Raw genomic sequence first — 27559 nt, 5'->3', positions numbered from 1 at the left:
AACCCCAATGTACCCAAAGATGTGAGTCTCAGTAAGTAGGGGAGTGAATGAACATCTCTTTTCTTCACCTTAAGGGATACAATATACACAACACTTTTCTCTGTTGACTGAACTATTTATAAATGTAAAAAAGTATTATATATAAAATATTATAACTCCCCCATTTCACGGCTGGGAATTTTTTTTTAAACCATGGCAAAATGAGAAGACTTGAGAAGAGATATCTTGCACGTCCTCTATCAGTTTAAATCTGTGTGCTTACAAAGTTTAAAAGTTAAAGTCTATTCTTGTTTACTGTATCAGTGAGTTACATTTGTTTATTGGTAAGTATACGTAATTACTTATGTGAGATGAGTTATATATGTTGGTGGGGGTGCTTTAGAAAGTTTTGAAATCTAATTGAACAGAAAATGATATTACACTGTGCAAATCAGTGCTAAGAAATTACATATATGACCTGTTTATTAAATTTTAATGTTTTTCCACAATTTTCCTCATTTAAAATGCCAGTTGTGTTATGAGAGTAATCACTTAAATATTTAATAAGTGGTAGATGATTTGTAGTAATTAATAGGTTAGCAAAATCTGTTTTTTATATTGGTTCAATACTCATATTTGACCTGTCACTAAAAGCTTTAGACGAAGCAATTATACTGTAATTTCATTGAATGAAACAAATATGAAAATACATTAAATTTAATAAGCATAAGAAAATGCTTTATTGAACAATTTCACATTTTCATATACAAATGGGAGCCGGTGGCACTATATGTGAAGGATTTCACTCAGCTGCCTCTTTGCCCTTGGAAAAAAAGAGAGTGATTAGTATAAAAGAGAATACATGAGGTAGTTACGTTTGAACAAATATGCATCAGAAAAAGAAATTACCTTTCCAGCATCACGGCTCTTGGCTCTGAGCTTGTTGACCTGAGACTCAGCAATGTCTGCACGCTCCTCAGCCTCCTCCAGCTCATGCTGCGCCTTCCTCAGCTTGGAAAGGTGAGTATTGGCTTGTTCCTCCTGCAAATCCACACACAATTATATCAGCAGCAGAAGGTCTCATATGTTTAGAAGGTGCTTCTTGTTCTTAAATGAGGTACTCACAGCTTCTTCAGACTGCCTCTTGTAAGCCTTGACCTTCAGCTGAAGCTTGTCAACCAGATCCTGCAGTCTGTTGAGGTTCTTCTTATCCTCCTCAGTCTGCAGATAATACATGTTCATCAGATTAAAACATATTCAGATTAATGTGGCCTGAAGTTTTTTATTTGTGTACCTGGTAGGTGAGCTCCTTGACTCTTCTCTCATATTTGCGGACACCTTTAACAGCATCAGCTCCACGTCTCTGCTCTGCTTCAACTTCAGCCTCAAGCTCACGGACCTTAATGTTTAGACATGTTTAGACACTGGATAATGTCCACATCAAGACTATAAATATCAGGATAAAGGAGGACATCAGAATAAAGGCAATCTTACTCTGGACTCCAGTTTCTGGAGTTGTTTCTTTCCTCCCTTCATGGCCAGATTCTCAGCCTCATCCAGACGGTGCTGCAGGTCCTTCACTGTCACCTCCAGATTCTTCTTCATCCTCTCAAGGTGAGCACTGGTGTCCTGCTCCTTCTTGAGTTCCTCTGCCATCATTGCAGCCTTTTGCAATAATATAGACCGATATTAGTTTGACATTTTATGCACACATTTTTAAGAAAGTATTTTGTGAATCATTAGGCAGCTACTATTTCTCACATCAGTGATGGCCTTCTTGGCCTTCTCCTCTGCATTTCTGGCTTCCTGTACAGTGTCATCAACTTCACTCTGGATCTGAACAAGGTCAGCCTCAAGCTTCTTCTTGGTGTTCAGGAGACTTGTGTTCTATAACATGGAAAGCAACAGTATGAACATTTTAAATAAGGCTCTCAATTTCCTTATTTTCATTGTAGAATTAATTTCTTTGTAAAATACATTATGCTGTTACCTGAGAGTGCAGCAGCCCAACACGCTCACTGGCATCCACAAGCTCTTGTTCAGCCACTTTGCGGCCTCTCTCTGTCTGCTCCAGAGCGGCTCTCAGCTCCTCAATCTCAGCTTGCATCAGAGTGTTTCTGCGCTCCACCATTGCCACCTGCTCCTTCATGTCTTCCTGTCCTCTCACAGCATCGTCAAGGTGCAGCTGGGCATCCTGAACATAACAATAGCATTACAGTAAGCTTTTGATGTGCTTTCTGTTTGCCTTTACTTAACAAAGCTTTGATTATACAAACATTAATGAACCCGTTAACCAAAGACGAGGCATATACCTTGAGTTGCCCCTGAACATTCCTGAGCTGTTTCTGGGCCTCAGAAGCCTGGCGATTGGCATGGCTCAGCTGAATCTCCATCTCATTAAGGTCTCCCTCCATCTTCTTCTTGATTCTCAGGGCATCATTCCTGCTCCTGACCTCAGAGTCCAGAGTGCTCTGCATGGATTCAATGACTCTCTGGCTGTTCCTCTTGATCTGCTCCATCTCCTCATCCTTCTCTGCAAGCTTCCTGTCAATCTCCCCCTTGACCTGGTTAAGCTCAAGCTGGACACGAAGAATCTTGGACTCCTCATGCTCCAGGGTGCCCTATGAAAAAAAAACAATATTTAAAATTTAGAACAAAAATATGCACAGTATTAATAACACAGTATTATGGTTCCATGCCAGAATTACATATTCAACTCCAGATACTCACTTCAGCCTCCTCCAGGGCGGTCTGAATCTCTGCCTTCTCAGTCTCCACTGCCTTTTTGGCCTTTTCCAGCTCATGGATGCTCTTACCAGTCTCACCCAGCTGCTCTGTCAGGTCTGAAATCTCCTCTGTAGAAAAGAAAAATATAATCTGTATCATTATTAGCATTCATTTATCATATATATTTACTTTTTAATGTTTCAGTTACGCTGCAGATTCTTGTTCTCTCTCTTGAGGGTCTCCAGCTGATCCAGAGTCTCCTCATAGGAGTTTTTCATCTTGAACAGCTCAGTGCTGAGTGAACGAGCCTCTTTCTGGGCACCTTCCAGCTCTGCCTGACCTTCCTCATATTTCTGCTTCCATTCTGCCAGGACCTTCAATGGAGGCATATTAAGATCAGATTTGTTTAACTTATAGCATGCTGAAATAACGCCTACACAACTTTTTTGAAAACAATATCTTATTAAAGTATGACTTTTTTTGTTTTGCTTTTAACCTTGTCAAAGTTCCTCTGCTTCTTGTCAAGGTTGGCAGCCAAAGAATTGGCTCTTTCCACATCAATCATGAGGTCCTCCACCTCGCCCTGGAGTCTCTGTTTGGTCTTCTCCAGAGAGGCACATTTGGAGTTCACAGCCTCAATTTGTTCTTCTGCATCTTGCAGACGCTGAGCCAACTTCTTCCTGTAATGCATTTGTAAACACCAGTTTTAACATGAAAGACTTTTCCATATGAACACATAGTAATCAGCTCTTGTGATGTTCATACTTGGACTCTTCAAGCTCCTCAGTGCGCTGGATGGCGTCAGTTTCATATTTGGTTCTCCACTGTGCAACTTCACTGTTGGCCTTTGACATTCCCCGCTGCAGCTCAGCCTTTGCCTCCTGCTCTTCCTCAAACTGCTCACGGAGCAGGTCGCAGTCATGACGGGCTGATTGCACAGCATGGGCCAGTGCATTCTTAGCCTAGGAGACAAAGTCATATAATATTATCTTTGTTGCATAGTAAGTGGAAATGATGTGTTTGTGTTGATGCTATTACCTTAATCTCCTCTTCAATCTGCCTCTTAAGCTCCTCAATTTGCTGAGTGAAAGCTTGTTTGCCTCTGGTGAGCTGAGAAACCAGAGCCTCTTTCTCCTCCAGTTGACGGCCAAACTCACCTTTAGAAATTTACATTTACAAAATTACTGGTAAGATATAAGAGTGGTGGAGATAATGTTATATATCTATGTTAATGAATGGAAAAACAATGTTTTTCTATTGCGTACTGGCAGTTCTCTACAGTGGATAAACTACTTGGACTACTTGCACTCATTTTGGTGCACTGTCAGTGTAGTTTCTGTTTGACTGTATTACACTTAACCACGGCATGCTTAAAACCCTCTAAGAGGAGTTGCATATCCAACATTATGACTTACAAAGTGTACTGCTCCCAGTATATAAAATGTTTTGCCACTATTAGTTTTTTATATTTAAATAAATTATATTTCATGAGCTCACGCTTGCATATAATTAGCTGAGGTATGGTGTGCGTATGTGGCGTGCTGTCCGGGGAAGGGCTCCGAGCTCGGGAATGGCCCGAACCTAGAGTACCCCCCCTTCCCCGCCTATTTATAAAGTGAACTAAAAGTAAGGAGATGGAGTGGAGGAGGGATGCTGATAAACCGTCAATGGATAGAGGTAAGTCAGCGATATTTAAACTATGGGATTGATTACTTGATTATGGTCCACCTGGGTTAATTAGGCTAATTATCTGACACGTTCCTTCCGAATCTTGTTAATAAAACATCATTTAGATGTATATTAAGGCATTTTGGTAGTGAAGGATTTTTTTATGCTTTTTTAAGATTTTGTTTGCATTGTTACCATTTTCAGTTTGAAGTCTTGCTCTTTGAGCACTGAGGTCATTTAACTGCCGAAGGTTTTCATCATTCTTGGACTTTATTTCACTTAGTTGGTCCTCAAGGGTGCGGCAAATCTTCTCAAGATTGGCCTGTAAACCACAAAATCATTTGTTTCTTAAGAATCTTAACCATATTTCATACATTTCCTTGAAAAGATTTAAGAATCAATTGTCAAACCTTTGCTTTGGCAACAGCCTCCATGTTGCTGGAGAGATCATCAATCTCCATTTTGTATTCACTCTTCTCTTTCTCAAGCTTCTGCTTGACACGCTGGAGGTTGTCGATTTGCTCTCCCAGCTCAGCCACACTGTCTGCCTGCTTCTTACGGAGGGCAGCAGCCGTAGCTTCATGCTGGAGGGTGGACTCTTCAAGATCACGACGCAGCTTCTGGAATTCAGCTTCACGCTTCTTATTCATCTCGATCTGAGCAGCAGTGGCTCCTCCAGCCTCCTCAAGCCTCTCACTGATCTCCTCAAGTTCCCTGGAGAGATCAGCTCTCTGCTTCTCAACCTTGGCACGAGCAGCACGCTCAGCCTCAATCTCTTCCTCCAGTTCCTCAATGCGAGCCTACAGTGGCATTAATAAAACCTTATTAGCCTTTATTTTACCATTGTCTTTAACAGCAAAAAGAAAAAAAAATACCTGAAGCTCCTTGATCTTCTTCTGGAGTTGAGCACCCAGAGATTGTTCATCTTCAATCTTGCTGAGCAGCTGGCTTGTTTCAAAGTCTTTTCTGTGTGTAAAAGGGGAACAATGAATGATTTTAAATAAATGATAACCATTATTTTTGTAAGAGTTTACAAAAACGTCCTACTTCTTCAGCTTCTCATCAGATTGTTGCTTGTCATTCTCGAGGTCCATGATGGACTCTTGGGCTAATTTCAGGTCTCCTTCAAGCTTTCTCTTTGCTCTCTCAAGATCCATGCGGAGCTTCTTCTCTTGTTCAAGGGAACCTTCCAGCTAAGCAATTTGATGTTGGTATTGTGTTAATTAAGTGGATTAATTATTAGCACCATTATTATTTGATTCATTTTAACATGTGACAAGTTATACACCTTATGAATATAATGCATTTAATGTCTTTAATATTTAGTCATTACTTCTACTCATGGTATGAAAAATACAAAATTATATACTCAAAGTATAACCTATTTATGACAACTCACATCATCAACTTGCTGCTCAAGCTTTGTCTTGGATTTGGTCAGGGTGTTGACTTTGTCCTCTTCTGCCTGGAGATCATCCAGGGTCTGCTGATGTGCCTCTTGGAGGGCTTTCTTCTCCTTCGTAAGTTTGCCAATGCTCTCGTCCTGAGCTGCCATTTCCTCAGTCAAGTTTTTGACCTGTTTTTTTTTTAATGTTCCAAATGAGCACATTTAATATACCATATCATAATATAAAATTATTAATCTAATCTTAAACCAACAAAATCTCCAACCTTGTTCTCAGTGGCATGTTTCTCCTTTTCCACTTTAGCCAAGGTGAGCTCCAGGTCATCAATGTCTTTCTTCAGCTCAGAGCACTCATCCTCCAGCTTCCTCTTCTTAGCTGTCAGTTCAGCATTGATTTCTTCCTCATCTTCCAGTCTCTCAGTTGTCTCTTTGAGTTTAGCTTCAAGCTGGATTTTGCTCTTGATCAGACCCTCACACCTCTCCTCAGCATCTGACAGATTCTCAGATTCCTGTTAGGAAAATAGATTGTTATTTCTTTGGAAACCACTTTGTTCCATTTTAATGGAGATATATTTCAGTTAATTAAATTAGGTAAACTCACAGATGCTACTTGCAGCTGCAGATCATTTTTCTCTTGCAGCAGTGCCACCATCTTCTCTTCAAGCTCCTTCTTTTTGGCTTCAGCCTTGGCAAGATCTTCTTTGCATTTTGTAAAGTCCTCTTTCATGGTTGCCAGCTCCTTCTCAGTCTCAGCACTCTTCAGCAGAGGCTTAATCTTGTAGTAAACCTTCATCCATGGCCAGTGTTTGACGTTCATGAAAGAGCGGACGTTGTATTGGATGGTGTAAATTGCATCCCTGATTAAATCATTTAGATAATTAGTAACTGATAAATGCACTTATTTTTATACTTGTCTACACAATACTTCCTACATGTCTTACATGTATCAAAAAATGTGAGTAAAAAATATGTATAAAAACAGAAAAGGTACTTTTCTGTCAAGATATTATACATTTAGTTTTCAGACATTTTCTTTAAACATAATTCATAATACAATGCAATGTGTAATTCAGAATATATGTAACAATACATTTGCCTTGTTTTTTTTACCTGAATTCTGTATTAACACAAAATAATAAATAAAAAACATGGTTGTTGTAAATATGAGTAAATCCAAAATACTTTTTTGCCATAGAGAGGAACAAATCTTATTGATTATTCATTGACATTCTGAAGTCATGTGGGGAAGGAATCATTGGTATAAATATTTCCACTGATAAAAGGTTTATACTAACTGAAATATAAATATAAATATAGAGAAATATAAGAATAAGAGGTTTTGTTCCTTTAATGACATTCCTTACCTCCTCTCCGTCATCTTCACAAACTCTCTCCTCATCAGATAACCACGGCAGACAGCTTGAGTCATTGTGACCAGAGCAGCCAGTTTCTCATCACGCATTTCCTCAAGAGTACCCAGAAGACCAGCTTTGAAGAACACCTGAATATATAATAAATGACAGTGATAATTGACAGAATAATTGATAGAATAGAATCAATAGAATTGATAGAATAATCTTATACAAAAAATCATGATCATTAAATTTTTTAAAAGCTGTTAAGTAGAATATAAACCTTTGTGTGCCCAAATCTGTACTGGTCGTGATCAACGTCGATGGATCCCAGGAGTTTCTCAGAAGCTTTCTTGTTGTCAATAAACTGTCCCTCTGGGATTACACTGGCATTTAGCACCTTGTATCTGTTGAAGGTTAATCAAAATGTTTCATATCCTCCAATTAAGAGCCTCATACAGTTAATGTTTCTTTCATGTGGTCCCTGTTACCTCTGCTTGAAGTCACCATAGAGGATTCTGCTGGGGAAGCCCTTTCTGCAGATTCTGATGCCCTCCAGCACACCGTTACACCTCAGCTGGTGGATAACCAGGTGATTCTCCATGAGACCTATAAAAGACAATTTAGATCATGAGCTTGGTAAATTAACAGAAGTATTAAATACTGTATACATGACAATATCTGTAATCCCTTTGATACTTTACCTGGAATCTTGGACTCATTGGGAATCAGACAGCGCACAAAGTGAGGGTGAGTGCTCCTCAAGTTGGTCATGAGCTTGCCCAAGTTCTCCTGTTTAATCACAAAAAGTTACAGCTTACTTAGTCACATTGAATGACTTGTTGATATACAATTTCTCTCACGAAGAGTCAAGCAAGCTGATGTACAGTCATTACTTTCATTGCATCATTATTCAAATTTGGTTTCAAACAAAGACGTACTCTAAACTGTGAAGACACAGTCTGCATGGAACCACCCTTCTTCTTGCCTCCCTTCTTTCCACCACCAGTCTCTATGCAGATGAAGAGACAAAGGAAGACACACAATGTAATAACCAGAAGAAAGTGCAAAATTAAATCAGTGTTTGGTTAATTAAATTAGAACAGTTTAATTAACACTTCAGTTTTTTATTACCCTCAACAACAGGTGGGTAGAGAGTAGCCAGCAGTTTGACAGAAGACTTCTGGTAAAGCTGCACAACAGACTCGTTCAGTGGATCCTTGTTCTTGTCCAACCAGCCAGAAATGTTGTAGTCCACAGTTCCAGCGTAGTGGACCAGGGAGAAGTGGGCCTCAGCCTTGCCTTTGGCAGGCTTTGGTTTCTGGAAAGCATTGCACTTGCCAAGATGCTGATCATACAGCTTGTTCTTGAAGGAAGTGTCTGTAGCCTTGGGGAACATGCACTCCTCTTCAAGGATGGAGAAGATACCCATGGGCTGTTTATAAAAGAATGTTGTTTATTATTAAAAATGTATACTTTTGAAAATGGAAATTAAGAAGTTCATAAACCAGTAAAAACCTTCTCAATGAGCTCAATGCAAGCAGCCAAGTCCATGCCAAAGTCAATGAATTCCCAAACAATGCCCTCCTTCTTGTACTCCTCTTGTTCCAGCACAAACATGTGGTGGTTGAAAAACTGTTGCAGTTTCTCGTTGGTGAAGTTGATGCACAGCTGCTCCATGCTGTTGAACTGGAGAAAAGAAACAGGATCATTTACTAGCAACTGAATGTGACTATTTTCCATAAAGAGAAATAAACATAACAGATTCTTACATCAAAGATCTCAAAGCCAGCAATATCCAGCACACCAATGAAGAAATTTCTTTGTTGTTTTGTGTCCAACATCTGGTTGATACGAACGACCATCCACAAGAACATCCTCTCATAGATAGATTTGCACAAGGCGCTAACAGAGTTGTAAACCTGTAAGAATAGAGTGAATTTTTATTAAAACTTTTTGATATGCTATATTCAATCATGATTTTCAAGCTGAACACAAATGACATGATGGAGATATGTTATTACATATATTACTACACACACCTGTGGCACTGTTTGGCCTTTGGTCACAAATTCATTTCCGACTTTTACTCTGGGGTAGCACAAAGCCTTCAGCATATCAGCAGAGTTCAAACCCAGAAGGTAGGAGATTTTGTCAGCCTCTGCCATGTAAAAGTAGCAACAACAACAACAAAAATGACGAATAAAGAAATGTGGATCTCTCAAATCAAACACTGCATGTAATCACACACATTAATTTTTTTTTATTTAATTTTTAATTGAATTTAATTTAAATTTACATTAGTACTATTTAGTCTCACCCTCTGTGCCATCAGGCTCAGCCTGCTCCTCACGCTGCTTCTGCTTGAACTTCATGTTGCCATGATGAAGCACAGCTCCAGTGAACTTGTAGATGCCCATCTTCTCCTCAGCAGTGAAGCCCAGAATGTCGATAGCAGTCTGGAAATTTTAGAAAAAAGAACAAGCTTTATGATTAGCCATGTTTACATTGAGTTTGTTATTTAAAACAGCATTGACTCACATCAGTAGCAACCAGCTCCTCTTTATCATCAATGCTTGCCACTGTGATCTGACCCTGACTGCACATGGGGAAGTCATAAGGGTTGGTGGTGATGAGCGTCATTTCTGTAAAATACATTTATATTAATATTTATTTCATAGAATTGTACAATATTATCTGTACAATATAGTAAATATTAAATCAAATATGTGTATCTACCGATCAGCTCAGGCTTATGGTTGGTCATCATCTGGTAGAAGATGTGGTAGCCTCTCTCATCTGAAAGCTGGAATGTCACTCTAGACTTCTCCAGCAGATCTGTTGAGAGAATGTACTTGTGTCACAATCATCTGAAGCATGACAGACAAATGTGGAGGATGGATAAATAAAATCATGTCCACCTACATGTCTCAATATCAGCACTAGCCAGTTTTCCTGATGTGCCAAAATGAATTCTGATGAATTTACCCTGTTTAAAATAAAATTAACATTTGAGTTGCTGGACTGTATTACTAAAACAACAACAACAACAATACAAAGTACTCAACAAAGCTAAGCTAAATATTTCTAAATTATTTTTTAATATAAAAATAGCTTGACTTACAAAACGAGAGGAGTTGTCATTTCTCACAGTCTTGGCATTACCATAAGCCTCAAGCAGAGGGTTAGCAGCAATGATCTGATCCTCAAGAGAGCCCTGTTTGATGTTTGAAGGGGTTTCAGTTATTTTCTCTTGTATGTGTCATCACTGTTTGCAGACATTTTTAATTTCACATACTGTATCATATATTCTGTGAGACTAGAGTAATTCAGTATTCATTTTTAATATCTTTCAGAGTAATATATTTATCATAGTTTTGTATCTCATACCTGCATTTTGCTGGCATTCTCTTTCTTCTTGTCACCATGAACTGCAACTGTGGCAAAGTACTGGATGACACGTTTGGTGTTCACAGTCTTTCCAGCACCAGATTCTCCACTGGTTTATGAGAAGAGAAATGATGATAAGAAATGTAGAAGTTCCACCCGAGCAAAATATAACCATTCTCAACATCTCAAACAGATTAGAAACAGAGTAGGCTAGATACATACGTAATTAGGACGGATTGGTTCTCTCTGTCTGCAAATGAAAAGTAATAATGTTTCAGCGATTGTTTTATCAAAAAAAAATATTTGAATGTGAATTTGACATACCCAAATCAACTGAGAAATAATTCAGATCACATAAATCAGATCTTACCAGTCAGCATGGCCTGATAGGCGTTGTCAGAGACAGAGAAGATGTGGGGTGGGGCCTCCATACGCTTCTTGCCTCTGTAGGCAGCCACCACTTCTGCATCATACACTGGGAGCCACTTGTAGGGGTTCACAGTAGCGCAAAACAGCCCAGAGTAGGTCTGAAATGAGCAGAGAAGTGGTCAGATTGCAACAACACTGACAAAATGAACTTAAATGCTGTTTTACTTTGCTCCGGAACTTACGTAGATCATCCATGCGGCATAACGCTCTTTGAGGTTATACAGCACAGAGGGTTCATTGAGATGGGTCATCATGGCCATGTCCTCAATCTTGTCAAACTTTGGAGGATTCATTGGGTGGACATCATCCTCCTTTGCAACTCTCTCCTATAAATTTGTTCCATTAAATTAGAACAATCATAAAAATTTGATTATATATGTAAAAGGTTTTGTGGAAAGTTGAAATTTCACCTCTTTAGTGTCATTCACAATGACAGTGACTTTGCCACCGTCTCTGCTCTTGATTGTTCCCTTGACGTACAGTTCTTTATCATCAACCACATAGCAAGCAGCTTTGGCATCAAACGGTTTGTTCTGAGCCTCGATTCTCTCCTTCTCTGGCTTACGGAGGTAAATGGCAGCCTTGCCATAAATGGCCATCTCCGCGTCCGTACTCATGGTGGCAGCTCACTTCAAGAATATAAAGATTGTCACAGAAATTCAGTATTAGATCAGTAATTTTCTGCTTTATGTAAAATTTGTTTATGTAGAGTTTTAACTTCAGCCATAATCAAATACACCTGAAAGTTAACAGATACTCCAGTTTGATCAGGGTTTGAATTAAACTCTGCTGACAAGAGTTCATTGTTAGGGCCAGGTTTAAGTAAAGCCTGGATGTTGATTATATATTCTAAAACAAGTGTATTATGCCAGAGCACTAATGCACTTTTCAGTCTGTTTATTTGTCCCCATAAAATGTCTTTAGTTTAATATAGCATCATTTACCTTACAACAATCCGACACACTTTTGATGAAAGTCTGCAATACTGTAATATACAGAGTACAATGTTATACATTAAAGCCATTCTTTTTCATAAAAAAAACAAAAAAAACAAACAAATATGAACTGTAATTGAATTACATATAGTTGATGATTATTAATATATAAGATGCCATACATTTTTTTAAAACTGTGTACATCATGAAAATGAAATGTTTTCTCTCACCACAAGCAAGCTGCGGCTGGACTTCTGAACGCAACAGTCTCCAGTCCTGCTCCGGCTCTTTATGCTGTACACGTTCTGCAAGCCATGCAGGAGTTAAATTTGGCTAATGCCAAATATGGAAAGATTTGTTGAGAAATTGATCAGATGGACCTTTTGGTACTATCCAAACTTGGTAATAACTAAAATAGAAACAACTTCAGAATAACTTAAAATAATTTAACCTCAGAACTTAACACTTAATAATGCAATATATCATAATAAGTTAAACTTTTCAAATTTAAAAAGCAAAAAGACTAAAACTTATCTTTAATATAACGCTTATGTGTCTACCCAAATAAATTTGTAATTCTTTTTCATTTATTTTTCATGTATCTTGGTGTGTATTGCTTGACCACATAAAATAAGATTCCTTTTAGTAAAAATAAGTCTTAAAATGCTAGTCATATAGACCAAAAAATGAGTTATAGCAGACAATTAAATTGATTTTTATAAGTTGCAAGTATTGGGTATTTGAATCGTTGGTTAAAAATGTGTAATTATTTGCTATGCTTTCTTCTTCTTCTTCTTCTTCTTCTTCTTCTTATTATTATTATTATTATTATTATTAATAAACTCTTATTGACATTAACAAATCAGTGTTTCTTATTCAGTGTGCTATAATCTGAATAACAGATCATTCGCAATTGCATTTGCTATTTGCTCATGTATGTATTTCTTTCACATTTTATTGCTGTGCTTGATGAGTTTACATTCCACAGACAGGCACGCTCATAGATCAGATTTCTTGGTTGGCCATATATGTAAAAAAAAAACAAAAACAAAAAAAACCTGTGTGTCTGCACTATTAGTAGAACTCTGACTGTTCTAAAATTGGTTCCAGTAAAACTGCATGGGTGTCTTTTTTATGCTTTTAGTTTAAATTCAAAATAATTAAAACCATATAACTTATATGACTGTCAGATGAATATGTCAAACAGTGAACAAGATTGATAAAACCTTGCTCTTGTCTTGACAGTGAAGGTTTGTATGATTTGATGCTTACAAATCTCTGAGTTATTATTTGGGGTAGTGACATTGCAGACCTTAGCTGTACTTGTGTTTCTGCTACTAATTTAAGCCTATTTTTTATTTTGCATGCTTATTTATATGATTAACCAAAACATGATTGTGTTTATTACACTAACCCCATTTCAATAAACCCATTAGTCTTCATACAGTGCCATTTTACATTCCAAATATGAATTCTGCTCCATCAAATGGGAGTATCTGATACTGTCACCTTAGATATTTAATTGGATCAGTTTGACATAGATTGGCCAGCAGATTGACATAGATTGGTGCATGTCACCAGGCAATACATTTTTTTTCAGACTATAAGGATAATATGATGTATGACTGACAGAGTGTATGAGGATATGATGTTCATGTAATCATTAACAAAATCATCTTCATCTTCATCATCATCATCATCTTTATTGCCGGTAAACAGTAATTACCTTAATGGTAAACTCCATTTACATACTATTCCAGAGTCCCTGCAGGTCTTAAATACTTAAATTCAGTTATATCAAATGCAATGCCAACATATTAAATGTAATAAGAAAAATCAAAATGATCATTTTAAGAGGTCTAAATGTGGGGAAAAACAGGAATTGTAACATGATTTACAGATTACTATGTTCCATGTATTTCTAAAACACATTTAATAATGCCCACAGGCTGACCAAAGTGCTGTACAATAATTACAATACAAATACACATAAAAAGAAACAAAAAAACACTAACCAATTAGAGACAATAAAACGAGATAAAATTACATGTTAAAAGCTGAGACAAACAAATGAGTTTTGAGACTGGATTAAAACTCTCATAAAGTGGAAGCCATTTTAATTTGGGTCGGGAGATTATTCCACAGAGTGGATCCAGCCCATAGACTGTATAAAACCGGTCCAGACTCATCAAAGGCTCTATTGCCCCTTGTTTTCAAGCTGGTTCTGGGAACCTGGCAACGTTCTGGGAATTTGTGTCCTGATCTAAGTCATCAATTAGGAGTGTAGGGGTGGAGTAAGTAATACGATTTTATATTCAATTCCATACTGAACCTGAAGCCAGAAGGGGCATAACATGAGACATTTTTTAACATCCCTTCAGGAATCTAGCTGCTGCATTTAGTACTACTTGTAAACCAGAAATTTGAGTCTTTGAAGCACCATTATATAGAGAGTTGCAATAATCCTGGTGAGATGTAATGAAGGCGTGGAAAGTTCAAAAGGCTGTGATTGAATTAAATGAATGTGAGTTACTGAAGCATAAGTGAGTACTGGATTATGAGAATGTTTAATTTATGGTGTTTACATCATGCTTGCAAACTCATTTTCTTTAGAAGAAATTTGCTCTTCAGATATTAAAATGGGCCATTCTTGGTATCCATGAAAGCATTAAGCAGCAATGTTTTCAACAGTCATCAATTCAAATCACATTAAATCAAATCACTTTATTGTCACAAATTAATAATTTGAAATGTTTAGTGAGCATAAAAAAGCATATTAGAATGAATTATACAATCATACATGATTAATATAAATGTAATCACATTTTGACATAGGCTATTCTTTATCTTAAAGAAAAAAAAAAATAAAAGTTAAGGTATAAATTATTTAAATCATGTTTTTTTAGATTAATTTTACTATTTAGAATGTTCCCGTACGTTGCCCTACCCCACCCATTCAGTATTCATTTTATTTGTACAGGCCTTTAAAATTTATTTGTAAAGGTGTTTAAAAAACATGCAGATACCCTGTATTCAAACATGAATACATATTTTGAATTTTTTTAATGATCATATTTTATTCTTACAGCTAATGCATATACTTTCTCATATAGTCTCTGACAAATGGCACTACCATCTTTAATTTGAGATATTTTTTGACGTTACAAAAGTGCATTTGGAAATGTGGATGTATGCATTAGGATAGGTAGTGTATTAAGAAGTAGGCAGATATCATTTGTTTATTTCTTCATAATTACAATGCTCAGTATTAATTGTAGCAATAAAAATACAATTCTGCCATGTGTGCTGATCTGTATTGTGGTGTAATTAAACTAACATCTATCTGGAAAGATGAAAACAAAAAGTAGAACTGTACAAATAATATAACTAACTGGTACTGGACAATCGACCATGTCTATGGTTTTAATATAAAAAAATAGTTTAGTATCTGAAGTGAATGCTTTAATTTTTATTTTAAGATAATCTTGTTGACATATATTAGTGTCTTTAAAAACTGCATATATATGATTATATAATATATTTGCTTATATTATTAAATTCATAAAGTTCAATGGAATTGTTTAAAATAGATTAATTTGCTAGAAGCTGTAGTCTTGATTTTGACATTTATTTGATCCATTTCAAAATCAAAGTTCATACTGTTGAGCCCATTTCATAGACTGCATGATGTACTAAATGGTTTATCATGAAGCTTACTTCAGTAATAACAAATCGTAAACAATCGTGAGTCAATAAATAAATCAACAAAAATGACAAGAAAAGAAAGCTGCTGAATTTGAAGGTTTATTCATTTTTACTGAGATGTACATGATATATTAAGTATTTCACTCAGCTGCCTCTTTGCCCTTGAAAAAAAGAGAGTGAGCACATAGATGATTAGTATAAAAGAGAATAAATGAGGTAGTTATGCTTAAAAAAATATGCATCAGAAAAAGAAATTACCTTTCCAGCATCACGGCTCTTGGCTCTGAGCTTGTTGACCTGAGACTCAGCAATGTCTGCACGCTCCTCAGCCTCCTCCAGCTCATGCTGCGCCTTCCTCAGCTTGGAAAGGTGAGTATTGGCTTGTTCCTCCTGCAAATCCACACACAATTATATCAGCAGCAGAACATCTCATATGTTTAGAAGGTGCTTCATGTTCTTAAATGAGGTACTCACAGCCTCTTCAGACTGCCTCTTGTAAGCCTTGACCTTCAGCTGAAGCTTGTCAACCAGATCCTGCAGTCTGTTGAGGTTCTTCTTATCCTCCTCAGTCTGCAGATAATACATGTACATCAGACTAAAGGATAATCAGATTAATGTGACCTTAAGTTTTTTTTATATATATAAGTACCTGGTAGGTGAGCTCCTTGACTCTCCTCTCATATTTGCGGACACCTTTAACAGCATCAGCTCCACGTCTCTGCTCTGCTTCAACTTCAGCCTCAAGCTCACGGACCTTAATGTTTAAACATGTTTAAACACAGGATAATGTCTACATCAAGACTGTAAATATCAGGATACAGGAGGACATCAGAATAAAGGCAGTCTTACTCTGGACTCCAGTTTCTGGAGTTGTTTCTTTCCTCCCTTCATGGCCAGATTCTCAGCCTCATCTAGACGGTGCTGCAGGTCCTTCACTGTCACCTCCAGATTCTTCTTCATCCTCTCAAGGTGAGCACTGGTGTCCTGCTCCTTCTTGAGTTCCTCTGCCATCATTGCAGCCTTTGCAATAATATAGACAGATATTAGTTTTTTAAGACATTTTTAAGCACACATTTTTAAGCAAGTGTTTTGTGAATCATTAGGCAGCTACTGTTTCTCACATCAGTGATGGCCTTCTTGGCCTTCTCCTCTGCATTTCTGGCTTCCTGTACAGTGTCATCAACTTCACTCTGGATCTGAACAAGGTCAGCCTCAAGCTTCTTCTTGCTGTTCAGGAGACTTGTGTTCTGTAACATGGAAAGCAACAGGCTGAACATTTTAAACAATAATTTCAATTTCCTTAAATTCTTTGTAAGAAAAACAACAATATGCTGTTACCTGAGAGTGCAGCAGCCCAACACGCTCACTGGCATCCACAAGCTCTTGTTCAGCCACTTTGCGGCCTCTCTCTGTCTGCTCCAGAGCGGCTCTCAGCTCCTCAATCTCAGCTTGCATCAGAATGTTTCTGCGCTCCACCATTGCCACCTGCTCCTTCATGTCTTCCTGTCCTCTCACAGCATCGTCAAGGTGCAGCTGGGCATCCTTAACATAAAAAAAGCATTACAGTAAGCTTTTGATGTGCTTTCTGATTGCCCTTACTTAACAAAGCTTTGATTATACAAACATTAATGAACCCGTTAACCAAAGACGAGGCATATACCTTGAGTTGTCCCTGAATGTTCCTGAGCTGTTTCTGGGCCTCAGAAGCCTGGCGATTGGCATGGCTCAGCTGAATCTCCATCTCATTAAGGTCTCCCTCCATCTTCTTCTTGATTCTCAGGGAATCATTCCTGCTCCTGACCTCGGAGTCCAGAGTGCTCTGCATGGATTCAATGACTCTCTGGCTGTTCCTCTTGATCTGCTCCATCTCCTCATCCTTCTCTGCAAGCTTCCTGTCAATCTCCCCCTTGACCTGGTTAAGCTCAAGCTGGACACGAAGAATCTTGGACTCCTCATGCTCCAGGGTGCCCTATGAAAAATAAAAACAATATTTACATTTTAGAACGAAAATATGCATTAATAAGACAGTATAATGGTTCCCTGCCAGAATTACATATTATACTCCAGATACTCACTTCAGCCTCCTCCAGGGCGGTCTGAATCTCTGCCTTTTCAGTCTCCACTGCCTTCTTGGCCTTTTCCAGCTCATGGATGCTCTTACCAGTCTCACCCAGCTGCTCTGTCAGGTCTGAAATCTCCTCTGTAAAAAGGAAAAATATAATCTGTATCATTATTGGCATTCATTTATCATATATATTTACTTTTTAATGGTTTTTTAAGTCTTACGCTGCAGATTCTTGTTCTCTCTCTTGAGGGTCTCCAGCTGATCTAAAGACTCCTCATAGGAGTTCTTCATCTTGAACAGCTCAGTGCTGAGTGAACGAGCCTCTTTCTGGGCACCTTCCAGCTCTGCCTGACCTTCCTCATATTTCTGCTTCCATTCTGCCAGGACCTTCAATGGAGGCATATTAACATCAGATTTGTTCAACTAATAGCATGCCGAAATAACACCCACACAACTTTTTTAAAAATAATATCTTATAACAGTATGACATTTTTTTTTTTACCTTGTCAAAGTTCCTCTGCTTCTTGTCAAGGTTGGCAGCCAGAGAATTGGCTCTCTCCACATCAATCATGAGGTCCTCCACTTCACCCTGGAGTCTCTGTTTGGTCTTCTCCAGAGAGGCACATTTGGAGTTCACAGCCTCAATTTGTTCTTCTGCATCTTGCAGACGCTGAGCCAACTTCTTCCTACAATGCATTTGTAAACACCAGTTTTAACATTAAAGACTTTTCCATATGAACACATAGTAATCAGCTCTTGTGATGTTCATACTTGGACTCTTCAAGCTCCTCAGTGCGCTGGATGGCGTCAGTTTCATATTTGGTTCTCCACTGTGCAACTTCACTGTTGGCCTTTGACATTCCCCGCTGCAGCTCAGCCTTTGCCTCCTGCTCTTCCTCAAACTGCTCACGGAGCAGGTCGCAGTCATGACGGGCTGATTGCACAGCATGGGCCAGTGCATTCTTAGCCTAGGAGACAAAGTCACAAAATATTAGCTTTGTTGCATAGTAAGTGGAAAAGATGTGTTTGTGTTGATGCTATTACCTTAATCTCCTCTTCAATCTGCCTCTTAAGTTCCTCAATTTGCTGAGTGAAAGCTTGTTTGCCTCTGGTGAGCTGAGAAACCAAAGCCTCTTTCTCCTCTAGTTGACGGCCAAACTCACCTTTAGAAATTTACATTTACAAAAATACAGGTAAGATATAAGATTGGTGTAGGAAATGGTATATATCTATGTTAATGAATGGAAGAAACATTGTTTTTCTATTGCGTAGTGGCAGTTCTTTACAGTGGATAAAGTAATTGGACAACTTGCGCTCATTTTGGTGCACTGCTGTCAGTCTGGTTTCTGTTTGACTGTAATACACTAAACCACGACATGCTTAAAACCCAAGAAGAGCTGCATAGCCAACATTATCGCTTTAAAATTTACTGCTCCCGGTATATAAAACTTTTTGCCACTATAAGTTTTTATATTTAAATAAAATACATTTTTTATGTATACATATACATATATATTTTGTTTCCATTATTACCATTTTCAGTTTGAAATCTTGCTCTTTGAGCACTGAGGTCGTTTATCTGCCGGAGGTTCTCATCATTCTTGGACTTTATTTCACTTAGTTGGTCCTCAAGGGTGCGGCAAATCTTCTCAAGATTGGCCTGTAAACCATAAGATCATTAGTTTCTTAAGAATCTTAACCTTATTTGATGTATTTCCTTGAAAAGATTTAAGAACCAATTGTCAAACCTTTGCTTTGGCAACAGCCTCCATGTTGCTGGAGAGATCATCAATCTCCATTTTGTATTCACTCTTCTCTTTCTCAAGCTTCTGCTTGACACGCTGGAGGTTGTCGATTTGCTCTCCCAGCTCAGCCACACTGTCTGCCTGCTTCTTACGGAGGGCAGCAGCCGTAGCTTCATGCTGGAGGGTGGACTCTTCAAGATCACGACGCAGCTTCTGGAATTCAGCTTCACGCTTCTTATTCATCTCGATCTGAGCAGCAGTGGCTCCTCCAGCCTCCTCAAGCCTCTCACTGATCTCCTCAAGTTCCCTGGAGAGATCAGCTCTCTGCTTCTCAACCTTGGCACGAGCAGCACGCTCAGCCTCAATCTCTTCCTCCAGTTCCTCAATGCGAGCCTACAGTGGTATTAATAAAACCTTATTAGCCTTTATTTGACCAGTGCCATTAACAGCAAAAAAGAAAAAATAAATACCTGAAGCTCCTTAATCTTCTTCTGGAGTTGAGCACCCAGAGATTGTTCATCTTCAATCTTGCTGAGCAGCTGGCTTGTTTCAAAGTCTTTTCTGTGTGTAAAAGGGGAACAATGAATGATTTGAAATAAATGATAACCATTATTTTTGTAAGAGTTCACAAAAACATCCTACTTCTTCAGCTTCTCATCAGATTGTTGCTTGTCATTCTCGAGGTCCATGATGGACTCTTGGGCTAATTTCAGGTCTCCTTCAAGCTTTCTCTTTGCTCTCTCAAGATCCATGCGGAGCTTCTTCTCTTGTTCAAGGGAACCTTCCAGCTAAGCAATTTGATGTTGGTATTGTGTTAATTAAGTGGATTAATTATTAGCACCATTATTATTTGATTTACTTTAACATGTGACAAGTTACACACCTTGTGAATATAATGCATTTAGTGTCTTTAATATTTAGTCACTACTTCTACTCATGGTATGAAAAATACAAAATTATATACTCAAAGTATAACCTAATTATGACAACTCACATCATCAACTTGCTGCTCAAGCTTTGTCTTGGATTTGGTCAGGGTGTTGACTTTGTCCTCTTCTGCCTGGAGATCATCCAGGGTCTGCTGATGTGCCTCTTGGAGGGCTTTCTTCTCCTTCGTAAGTTTGCCAATGCTCTCGTCCTGAGCTGCCATTTCCTCAGTCAAGTTTTTGACCTGTGTTTTTTTTTTTGTTCCAAATGAGCTCATTTAATATACCATATCATAATACAAAAATTATTAATCTGATCTTAAACCAACAAAATCTCCAACCTTGTTCTCAGTGGCATGTTTCTCCTTTTCCACTTTAGCCAAGGTGAGCTCCAGGTCATCAATGTCTTTCTTCAGCTCAGAGCACTCATCCTCCAGCTTCCTCTTCTTAGCTGTCAGTTCAGCATTGATTTCTTCCTCATCTTCCAGTCTCTCAGTTGTCTCTTTGAGTTTAGCTTCAAGCTGGATTTTGCTTTTGATCAGACCCTCACACCTCTCCTCAGCATCTGACAGATTCTCAGATTCCTGTTAGGAAAATAGATTGTTATTTCTTTGGAAACCACTTTGTTCCATTTTAATGGAGATATATTTCAGTTAATTAAATTAGGTAAACTCACAGATGCTACTTGAAGCTGCAGATCATTTTTCTCTTGCAACAGTGCCACCATCTTCTCTTCAAGCTCCTTCTTTTTGGCTTCAGCCTTGGCAAGATCTTCTTTGCATTTTACAAAGTCCTCTTTCATGGTTGCCAGCTCCTTCTCAGTCTCAGCACTCTTCAGCAGAGGCTTAATCTTGTAGTAAACCTTCATCCATGGCCAGTGTTTGACGTTCATGAAAGAGCGGACGTTGTATTGGATGGTGTAAATTGCATCCCTGATTAAATCATTTAGATAATTAGTAACTGATAAATGCACTTATTTTTATACTTGTCTACACAATACTTCCTACATGTCTTACATGTATCAAAAAATGTGAGTAAAAAATATGTATAAAAACAGAAAAGGTACTTTTCTGTCAAGATGTTATACGTTTAGTTTTCAGACATTTTCTTTAACCCTAAATCACAACACAATGCAATGTGTAATTCAGAATATAGGTAACAATACATTGTGCCATGTTTTTTCCCTGAATTCTGTATTAACACAAAATAATAAATAAAAACATGGTTGTTGTAAATATGTAAATCTTAAATATTTGCCAAAATACGTTTTTGCCATAGAGAGGAACAAATCTTATTGATTATTCATTGACATTCTGAAGTCATGTGGGGAAGGGTCATTGGTATAAATATTTCCACTGATAAAAGGTTTATACTAACTGAAATATAAATGTAAATATAGAGAAATATAAATATAAGAATAAGGTTTTGTTCCTTTCATGACATTCCTCACCTCCTCTCCATCATCTTCACAAACTCTCTCCTCATCAGATAACCACGGCAGACAGCTTGAGTCATTGTGACCAGAGCAGCCAGTTTCTCATCACGCATTTCCTCAAGAGTACCCAGAAGACCAGCTTTGAAGAACACCTGAATATATAATAAATGACAGTGATAATTGACAGAATAATTGATAGAATAGAATCAATACAATTGATAGAATAATCTTATACAAAAAATCATGATCATTAAATTTTTTAAAAGCTGTTAAGTAGAATATGAACCTTTGTGTGCCCAAATCTGTACTGGTCGTGATCAACGTCGATGGATCCCAGGAGTTTCTCAGAAGCTTTCTTGTTGTCAATAAACTGTCCCTCTGGGATTACACTGGCATTTAGCACCTTGTATCTGTTGAAGGTTAATCAAAATGTTTCATATCCTCCAATTAAGAGCCTCATACAGTTAATGTTTCTTTCATGTGGTCCCTGTTACCTCTGCTTGAAGTCACCATAGAGGATTCTGCTGGGGAAGCCCTTTCTGCAGATTCTGATGCCCTCCAGCACACCGTTACACCTCAGCTGGTGGATAACCAGGTGATTCTCCATGAGACCTATAAAAGACAATTTAGATCATGAGCTTGGTTAATTAACAGAAGTATTAAATACTGTATACATGACAATATCTGTAATCCCTTTGATACTTTACCTGGAATCTTGGACTCATTGGGAATCAGACAGCGCACAAAGTGAGGGTGAGTGCTCCTCAAGTTGGTCATGAGCTTGCCCAAGTTCTCCTGTTTAATCACAAAAAGTTACAGCTTACTTAGTCACATTGAATGACTTGTTGATATACAATTTCTCTCACGAAGAGTCAAGCAAGCTGATGTACAGTCATTACTTTCATTGCATCATTATTCAAATTTGGTTTCAAACAAAGACGTACTCTAAACTGTGAAGACACAGTCTGCATGGAACCACCCTTCTTCTTGCCTCCCTTCTTTCCACCACCAGTCTCTATGCAGATGAAGAGACAAAGGAAGACACACAATGTAATAACCAGAAGAAAGTGCAAAATTAAATCAGTGTTTGGTTAATTAAATTAGAACAGTTTAATTAACACTTCAGTTTTTTATTACCCTCAACAACAGGTGGGTAGAGAGTAGCTAGCAGTTTGACGGAAGACTTTTGGTAAAGTTGCACAACAGACTCGTTCAGTGGATCCTTGTTCTTGTCCAACCAGCCAGAAATGTTGTAGTCCACAGTTCCAGCGTAGTGGACCAGGGAGAAGTGGGCCTCAGCCTTGCCTTTGGCAGGCTTTGGTTTCTGGAAAGCATTGCACTTGCCAAGATGCTGATCATACAGCTTGTTCTTGAAGGAAGTGTCTGTAGCCTTGGGGAACATGCACTCCTCTTCAAGGATGGAGAAGATACCCATGGGCTGTTTATAAAAGAATGTTGTTTATTATTAAAAATGTATACTTTTGAAAATGGAAATTAAGAAGTTCATAAACCAGTAAAAACCTTCTCAATGAGCTCAATGCAAGCAGCCAAGTCCATGCCAAAGTCAATGAATTCCCAAACAATGCCCTCCTTCTTGTACTCCTCTTGTTCCAGCACAAACATGTGGTGGTTGAAAAACTGTTGCAGTTTCTCGTTGGTGAAGTTGATGCACAGCTGCTCCATGCTGTTGAACTGGAGAAAAGAAACAGGATAATTTACTAGCAACTGAATGTGACTATTTTCCATAAAGAGAAATAAACATAACAGATTCTTACATCAAAGATCTCAAAGCCAGCAATATCCAGCACACCAATGAAGAAATTTCTTTGTTGTTTTGTGTCCAACATCTGGTTGATACGAACGACCATCCACAAGAACATCCTCTCATAGATAGATTTGCACAAGGCGCTAACAGAGTTGTAAACCTGTAAGAATAGAGTGAATTTTTATTAAAACTTTTTGATTTGCTATATTCAATCATAATTTTCAAGATGAACACAAATGACATGATGGAGATATGTTATTACATATATTACTACACACACCTGTGGCACTGTTTGGCCTTTGGTCACAAACTCATTTCCGACTTTTACTCTGGGGTAGCACAAAGCCTTCAGCATATCAGCAGAGTTCAAACCCAGAAGGTAGGAGATTTTGTCAGCCTCTGCCATGTAAAAGTTTTTTTAAGAATATAGAAATGTGGATCTTTCAATTCAAGCACTGCATTTAATCACACACATTAGTACTATTTAGTCTCACCCTCTGTGCCATCAGGCTCAGCCTGCTCCTCACGCTGCTTCTGCTTGAACTTCATGTTGCCATGATGAAGCACAGCTCCAGTGAACTTGTAGATGCCCATCTTCTCCTCAGCAGTGAAGCCCAGAATGTCAATAGCAGTCTGGAAATTTCATTCAGAAAAGAACAAGCTCTATGATTAGTCATGTTTACATTGAGTTTGTTATTTAAAACAGCATTGACTCACATCAGTAGCAACCAGCTCCTCTTTATCATCAATGCTTGCCACTGTGATCTGACCCTGACTGCACATGGGGAAGTCATAAGGGTTGGTGGTGATGAGCGTCATTTCTGTAAAATACATGTATATTAATATTTATTTAATAGAATTGTACAATATTATCTGTACAATATAGTAAATGTTAAATAAATATGTGCATCTACCGATCAGCTCAGGCTTATGGTTGGTCATCATCTGGTAGAAGATGTGGTAGCCTCTCTCATCTGAAAGCTGGAATGTCACTCTAGACTTCTCCAGCAGATCTGTTGAGAGAATGTACTTGTGTCACAATCATCTGAAGCATGACAGACAAATGTGGAGGATGGATAAATAAGATCATGTCCACCTACATGTCTCAATATCAGCACTAGCCAGTTTTCCTGATGTGCCAAAATGAATTCTGATGAATTTACCCTGTTTAAAATAAAATTAACATTTGAGTTGCTGTACTGTATTACTAAAACAACAACAACAACAATACAAAGTACTCAACAAAGCTAAGCTAAATATTTCTAAATTATGTTTGAATATAAAAATAGCTTGACTTACAAAACGAGAGGAGTTGTCATTTCTCACAGTCTTGGCATTACCATAAGCCTCAAGCAGAGGGTTAGCAGCAATGATCTGATCCTCAAGAGAGCCCTGTTTGATGTTTGAAGGGGTTTCAGTTATTTTCTCTTGTATGTGTCATCACTGTTTGCAGACATTTTTAATTTCACATACTGTATCATATGTTGTGTGAGAAGAGAGTAATTCAGTATTTTTAATATTTTTCAGAGAAATTTATTTATCATAGTTTTGTATCTCATACCTGCATTTTGCTGGCATTCTCTTTCTTCTTGTCACCATGAACTGCAACTGTGGCAAAGTACTGGATGACACGTTTGGTGTTCACAGTCTTTCCAGCACCAGATTCTCCACTGGTTTATGAGAAGAGAAATGATGATAAGAAATGTAGAAGTTCCACCCGAGCAAAATATAACCATTCTCAACATCTCAAACAGATTAGAAACAGAGTAGGCTAGATACATACGTAATCAGGACAGATTGGTTCTCTCTGTCTGCAAATGAAAAGGTAATAATCTTTCAGCGATTGTTTTATAAATAATATTTATGCATGTGAATCTGACATACCAAATTCAACTTAGAAATAATTCAGATCACATAAATCAGATCTTACCAGTCAGCATGGCCTGATAGGCGTTGTCAGAGACAGAGAAGATGTGGGGTGGGGCCTCCATACGCTTCTTGCCTCTGTAGGCAGCCACCACTTCTGCATCATACACTGGGAGCCACTTGTAGGGGTTCACAGTAGCGCAAAACAGCCCAGAGTAGGTCTGAAATGAGCAAAGAAGTGGTCAGATTGCAACAACACTGACAAAATGAACTTAAATGCTGTTTTACTTTGCTCCAGAACTTACGTAGATCATCCATGCGGCATAACGCTCTTTGAGGTTATACAGCACAGAGGGTTCATTGAGATGGGTCATCATGGCCATGTCCTCAATCTTGTCAAACTTTGGAGGATTCATTGGGTGGACATCATCCTCCTTTGCAACTCTCTCCTATAAATTTATTCCATTAAATTAGAACAATCATAAAAATTTGATTATATATGTAAAAGTTTTGTGGAAAGTTTAAATTTCACCTCTTTAGTGTCATTCACAATGACAGTGACTTTGCCACCGTCTCTGCTCTTGATTGTTCCCTTGACATACAGTTCTTTATCATCAACCACATAGCAAGCAGCTTTGGCATCAAATGGTTTGTTCTGAGCCTCGATTCTCTCCTTCTCTGGCTTACGGAGGTAAATGGCAGCCTTGCCATAAATGGCCATCTCCGCGTCCGTACTCATGGTGGCAGCTCACTTCAAGAATATAAAGATTGTCACAGAAATTCAGTATTAGATCAGTAATTTTTTACTTCATGTAAAATTAGTTTATGTAGAGTTTTAACTCCAACCCTAATAAAAGACACCTGAAAGTTAACATGTTCTCCAGTTTGATCAGAGTTTGAATTAAACTCTGCAGACCAGAGTTCACTGTTATTGCCAGATTTAAGGAAACCCTTCAGTAAAGCCTGGATGTTGATTATATGTTCTAAAACAAGTGTATTATGCCAGAACACTAATGCATTTTTCAGTCAGTCTATTTTTCCCCATAAAATGTCTTTAGTTTAATATAGCATCTTTACCTTAACACAATCCCACACACTTCTGATGAAAGTCTGCAATACTGTAATATACAAAGTACAATGTTATACATTAAAGCTATGCTTTTTCATTAAAAAAAATATTTACTACATATTAATGATTATTAATATATAAGATGCCATAATTTTTTAAAAAACTGTGTACATCGTGAAAATGAAATGGAAGTTTTCTCTCACCACAAGCAAGCTGCGGCTGGACTTCTGAACGCAACAGTCTCCAGTCCTGCTCCGGCTCTTTATGCTGTACACGTTCTGCAAGCCATGCAGGAGTTAAATTTGGCTAATGCCAAATATGGCAAAAATTTGTTAAGAAATTGATTAGATGGACCATTTGGTACTATCCATACTTGGTAATAACTAAAATAGAAACAACTTCAGAATAACTTAAAATAATTTAACCTCAGAACTTAATGATTAATAAGGCAATATAACATAATCAGTTAGACTTTTTAAATTAAAACAGCAAAAAGACAAAAACATATCTTTAACTTAAAACTTATTTGTCTACCTGAAAAAGTGGCAACACTTAACTTGTAGTTTGTAATTCTTTTTTATGTATCTCATTGTGTATTGCTTGACAACACTCGTCCACATAAAATAAGATTCCTTATAGTAAAAAGAAATCTCAAAATGCTAGTCATATAGACCAAACAATGAGTTATAGCAGACAATTAAATAGTTTTTTATAAGTTGCAAATATTAGGTATTTGAATCGTTAGTAAAAAAAATATTTATTTATTTATTTATTTATTATTATTTATTATTATTATTATTATTAACTCTTATTGACATTAACAAATCATTGTGACAGGATTTATATATTTATCACATATATAGTTTATATTTTGGTGCCTTCTTATTCAGTGTGCTATAATCTGAATAACAGATAATTTGCTATTCGCTCATGAACATATTTATTTCACATTTTATTGCTGTGCTTGATGAGTTTACATTCCACAGACAGGCACGCTCATGGATCAGATTTCCTGGTTGGCCTTATATGTATAAGAAAAAAAAACTTTCTGTGTCTGCATTATTAGAACTCTGACTGTTCTCAAATTGGCTCCTGTAA

At 37.7% G+C, this 27559-nt stretch overlaps 2 protein-coding genes across 2 annotated transcripts; both read right to left on the bottom strand.

Annotated features, from left to right (window-relative positions):
• Window positions 1-695: 695 nt before the first annotated feature.
• Window positions 696-11579, bottom strand: LOC132141270 (myosin heavy chain, fast skeletal muscle-like). The gene is made up of 39 exons (XM_059550633.1): window positions 11361-11579; window positions 11133-11276; window positions 10892-11048; window positions 10744-10771; window positions 10522-10630; window positions 10256-10348; window positions 10057-10120; window positions 9871-9969; window positions 9673-9776; window positions 9452-9590; window positions 9174-9292; window positions 8904-9053; window positions 8650-8820; window positions 8266-8566; window positions 8073-8143; window positions 7836-7923; window positions 7623-7740; window positions 7415-7538; window positions 7144-7280; window positions 6381-6636; window positions 6046-6288; window positions 5774-5950; window positions 5422-5567; window positions 5250-5340; window positions 4785-5174; window positions 4570-4696; window positions 3745-3863; window positions 3472-3668; window positions 3203-3386; window positions 2915-3080; window positions 2710-2834; window positions 2292-2600; window positions 1970-2173; window positions 1741-1866; window positions 1474-1644; window positions 1274-1378; window positions 1105-1200; window positions 889-1020; window positions 696-802 (listed from the first exon to the last, which is right to left on the bottom strand). Exons 1-39 carry the CDS (start codon window positions 11565-11567, stop codon window positions 782-784), a joined length of 5808 nt encoding a protein of 1935 aa, XP_059406616.1. The 5' UTR covers window positions 11568-11579; the 3' UTR covers window positions 696-781.
• A 4097-nt stretch (window positions 11580-15676) lies between these two features.
• On the bottom strand, window positions 15677-26510 carry LOC132141268 (myosin heavy chain, fast skeletal muscle-like). The gene is made up of 40 exons (XM_059550631.1): window positions 26470-26510; window positions 25925-26143; window positions 25698-25841; window positions 25457-25613; window positions 25310-25337; window positions 25088-25196; window positions 24826-24918; window positions 24627-24690; window positions 24441-24539; window positions 24244-24347; window positions 24021-24159; window positions 23807-23925; window positions 23537-23686; window positions 23283-23453; window positions 22899-23199; window positions 22706-22776; window positions 22469-22556; window positions 22256-22373; window positions 22048-22171; window positions 21777-21913; window positions 21003-21258; window positions 20668-20910; window positions 20395-20571; window positions 20043-20188; window positions 19871-19961; window positions 19404-19793; window positions 19189-19315; window positions 18700-18818; window positions 18427-18623; window positions 18158-18341; window positions 17877-18042; window positions 17666-17790; window positions 17251-17559; window positions 16929-17132; window positions 16712-16837; window positions 16440-16610; window positions 16240-16344; window positions 16065-16160; window positions 15849-15980; window positions 15677-15751 (listed from the first exon to the last, which is right to left on the bottom strand). The coding sequence occupies exons 2-40, from the start codon at window positions 26129-26131 to the stop codon at window positions 15731-15733; spliced, it is 5808 nt and encodes a 1935-aa protein (XP_059406614.1). The 5' UTR covers window positions 26132-26143; window positions 26470-26510; the 3' UTR covers window positions 15677-15730.
• Window positions 26511-27559: the final 1049 nt, after the last annotated feature.

The sequence above is a fragment of the Carassius carassius genome, chromosome 5, assembly GCF_963082965.1.
Source record: "Carassius carassius chromosome 5, fCarCar2.1, whole genome shotgun sequence".
Classification (NCBI taxonomy): Eukaryota; Metazoa; Chordata; class Actinopteri; order Cypriniformes; family Cyprinidae; genus Carassius; species Carassius carassius.
This window is presented reverse-complemented; position numbering and strand designations above follow the sequence as displayed.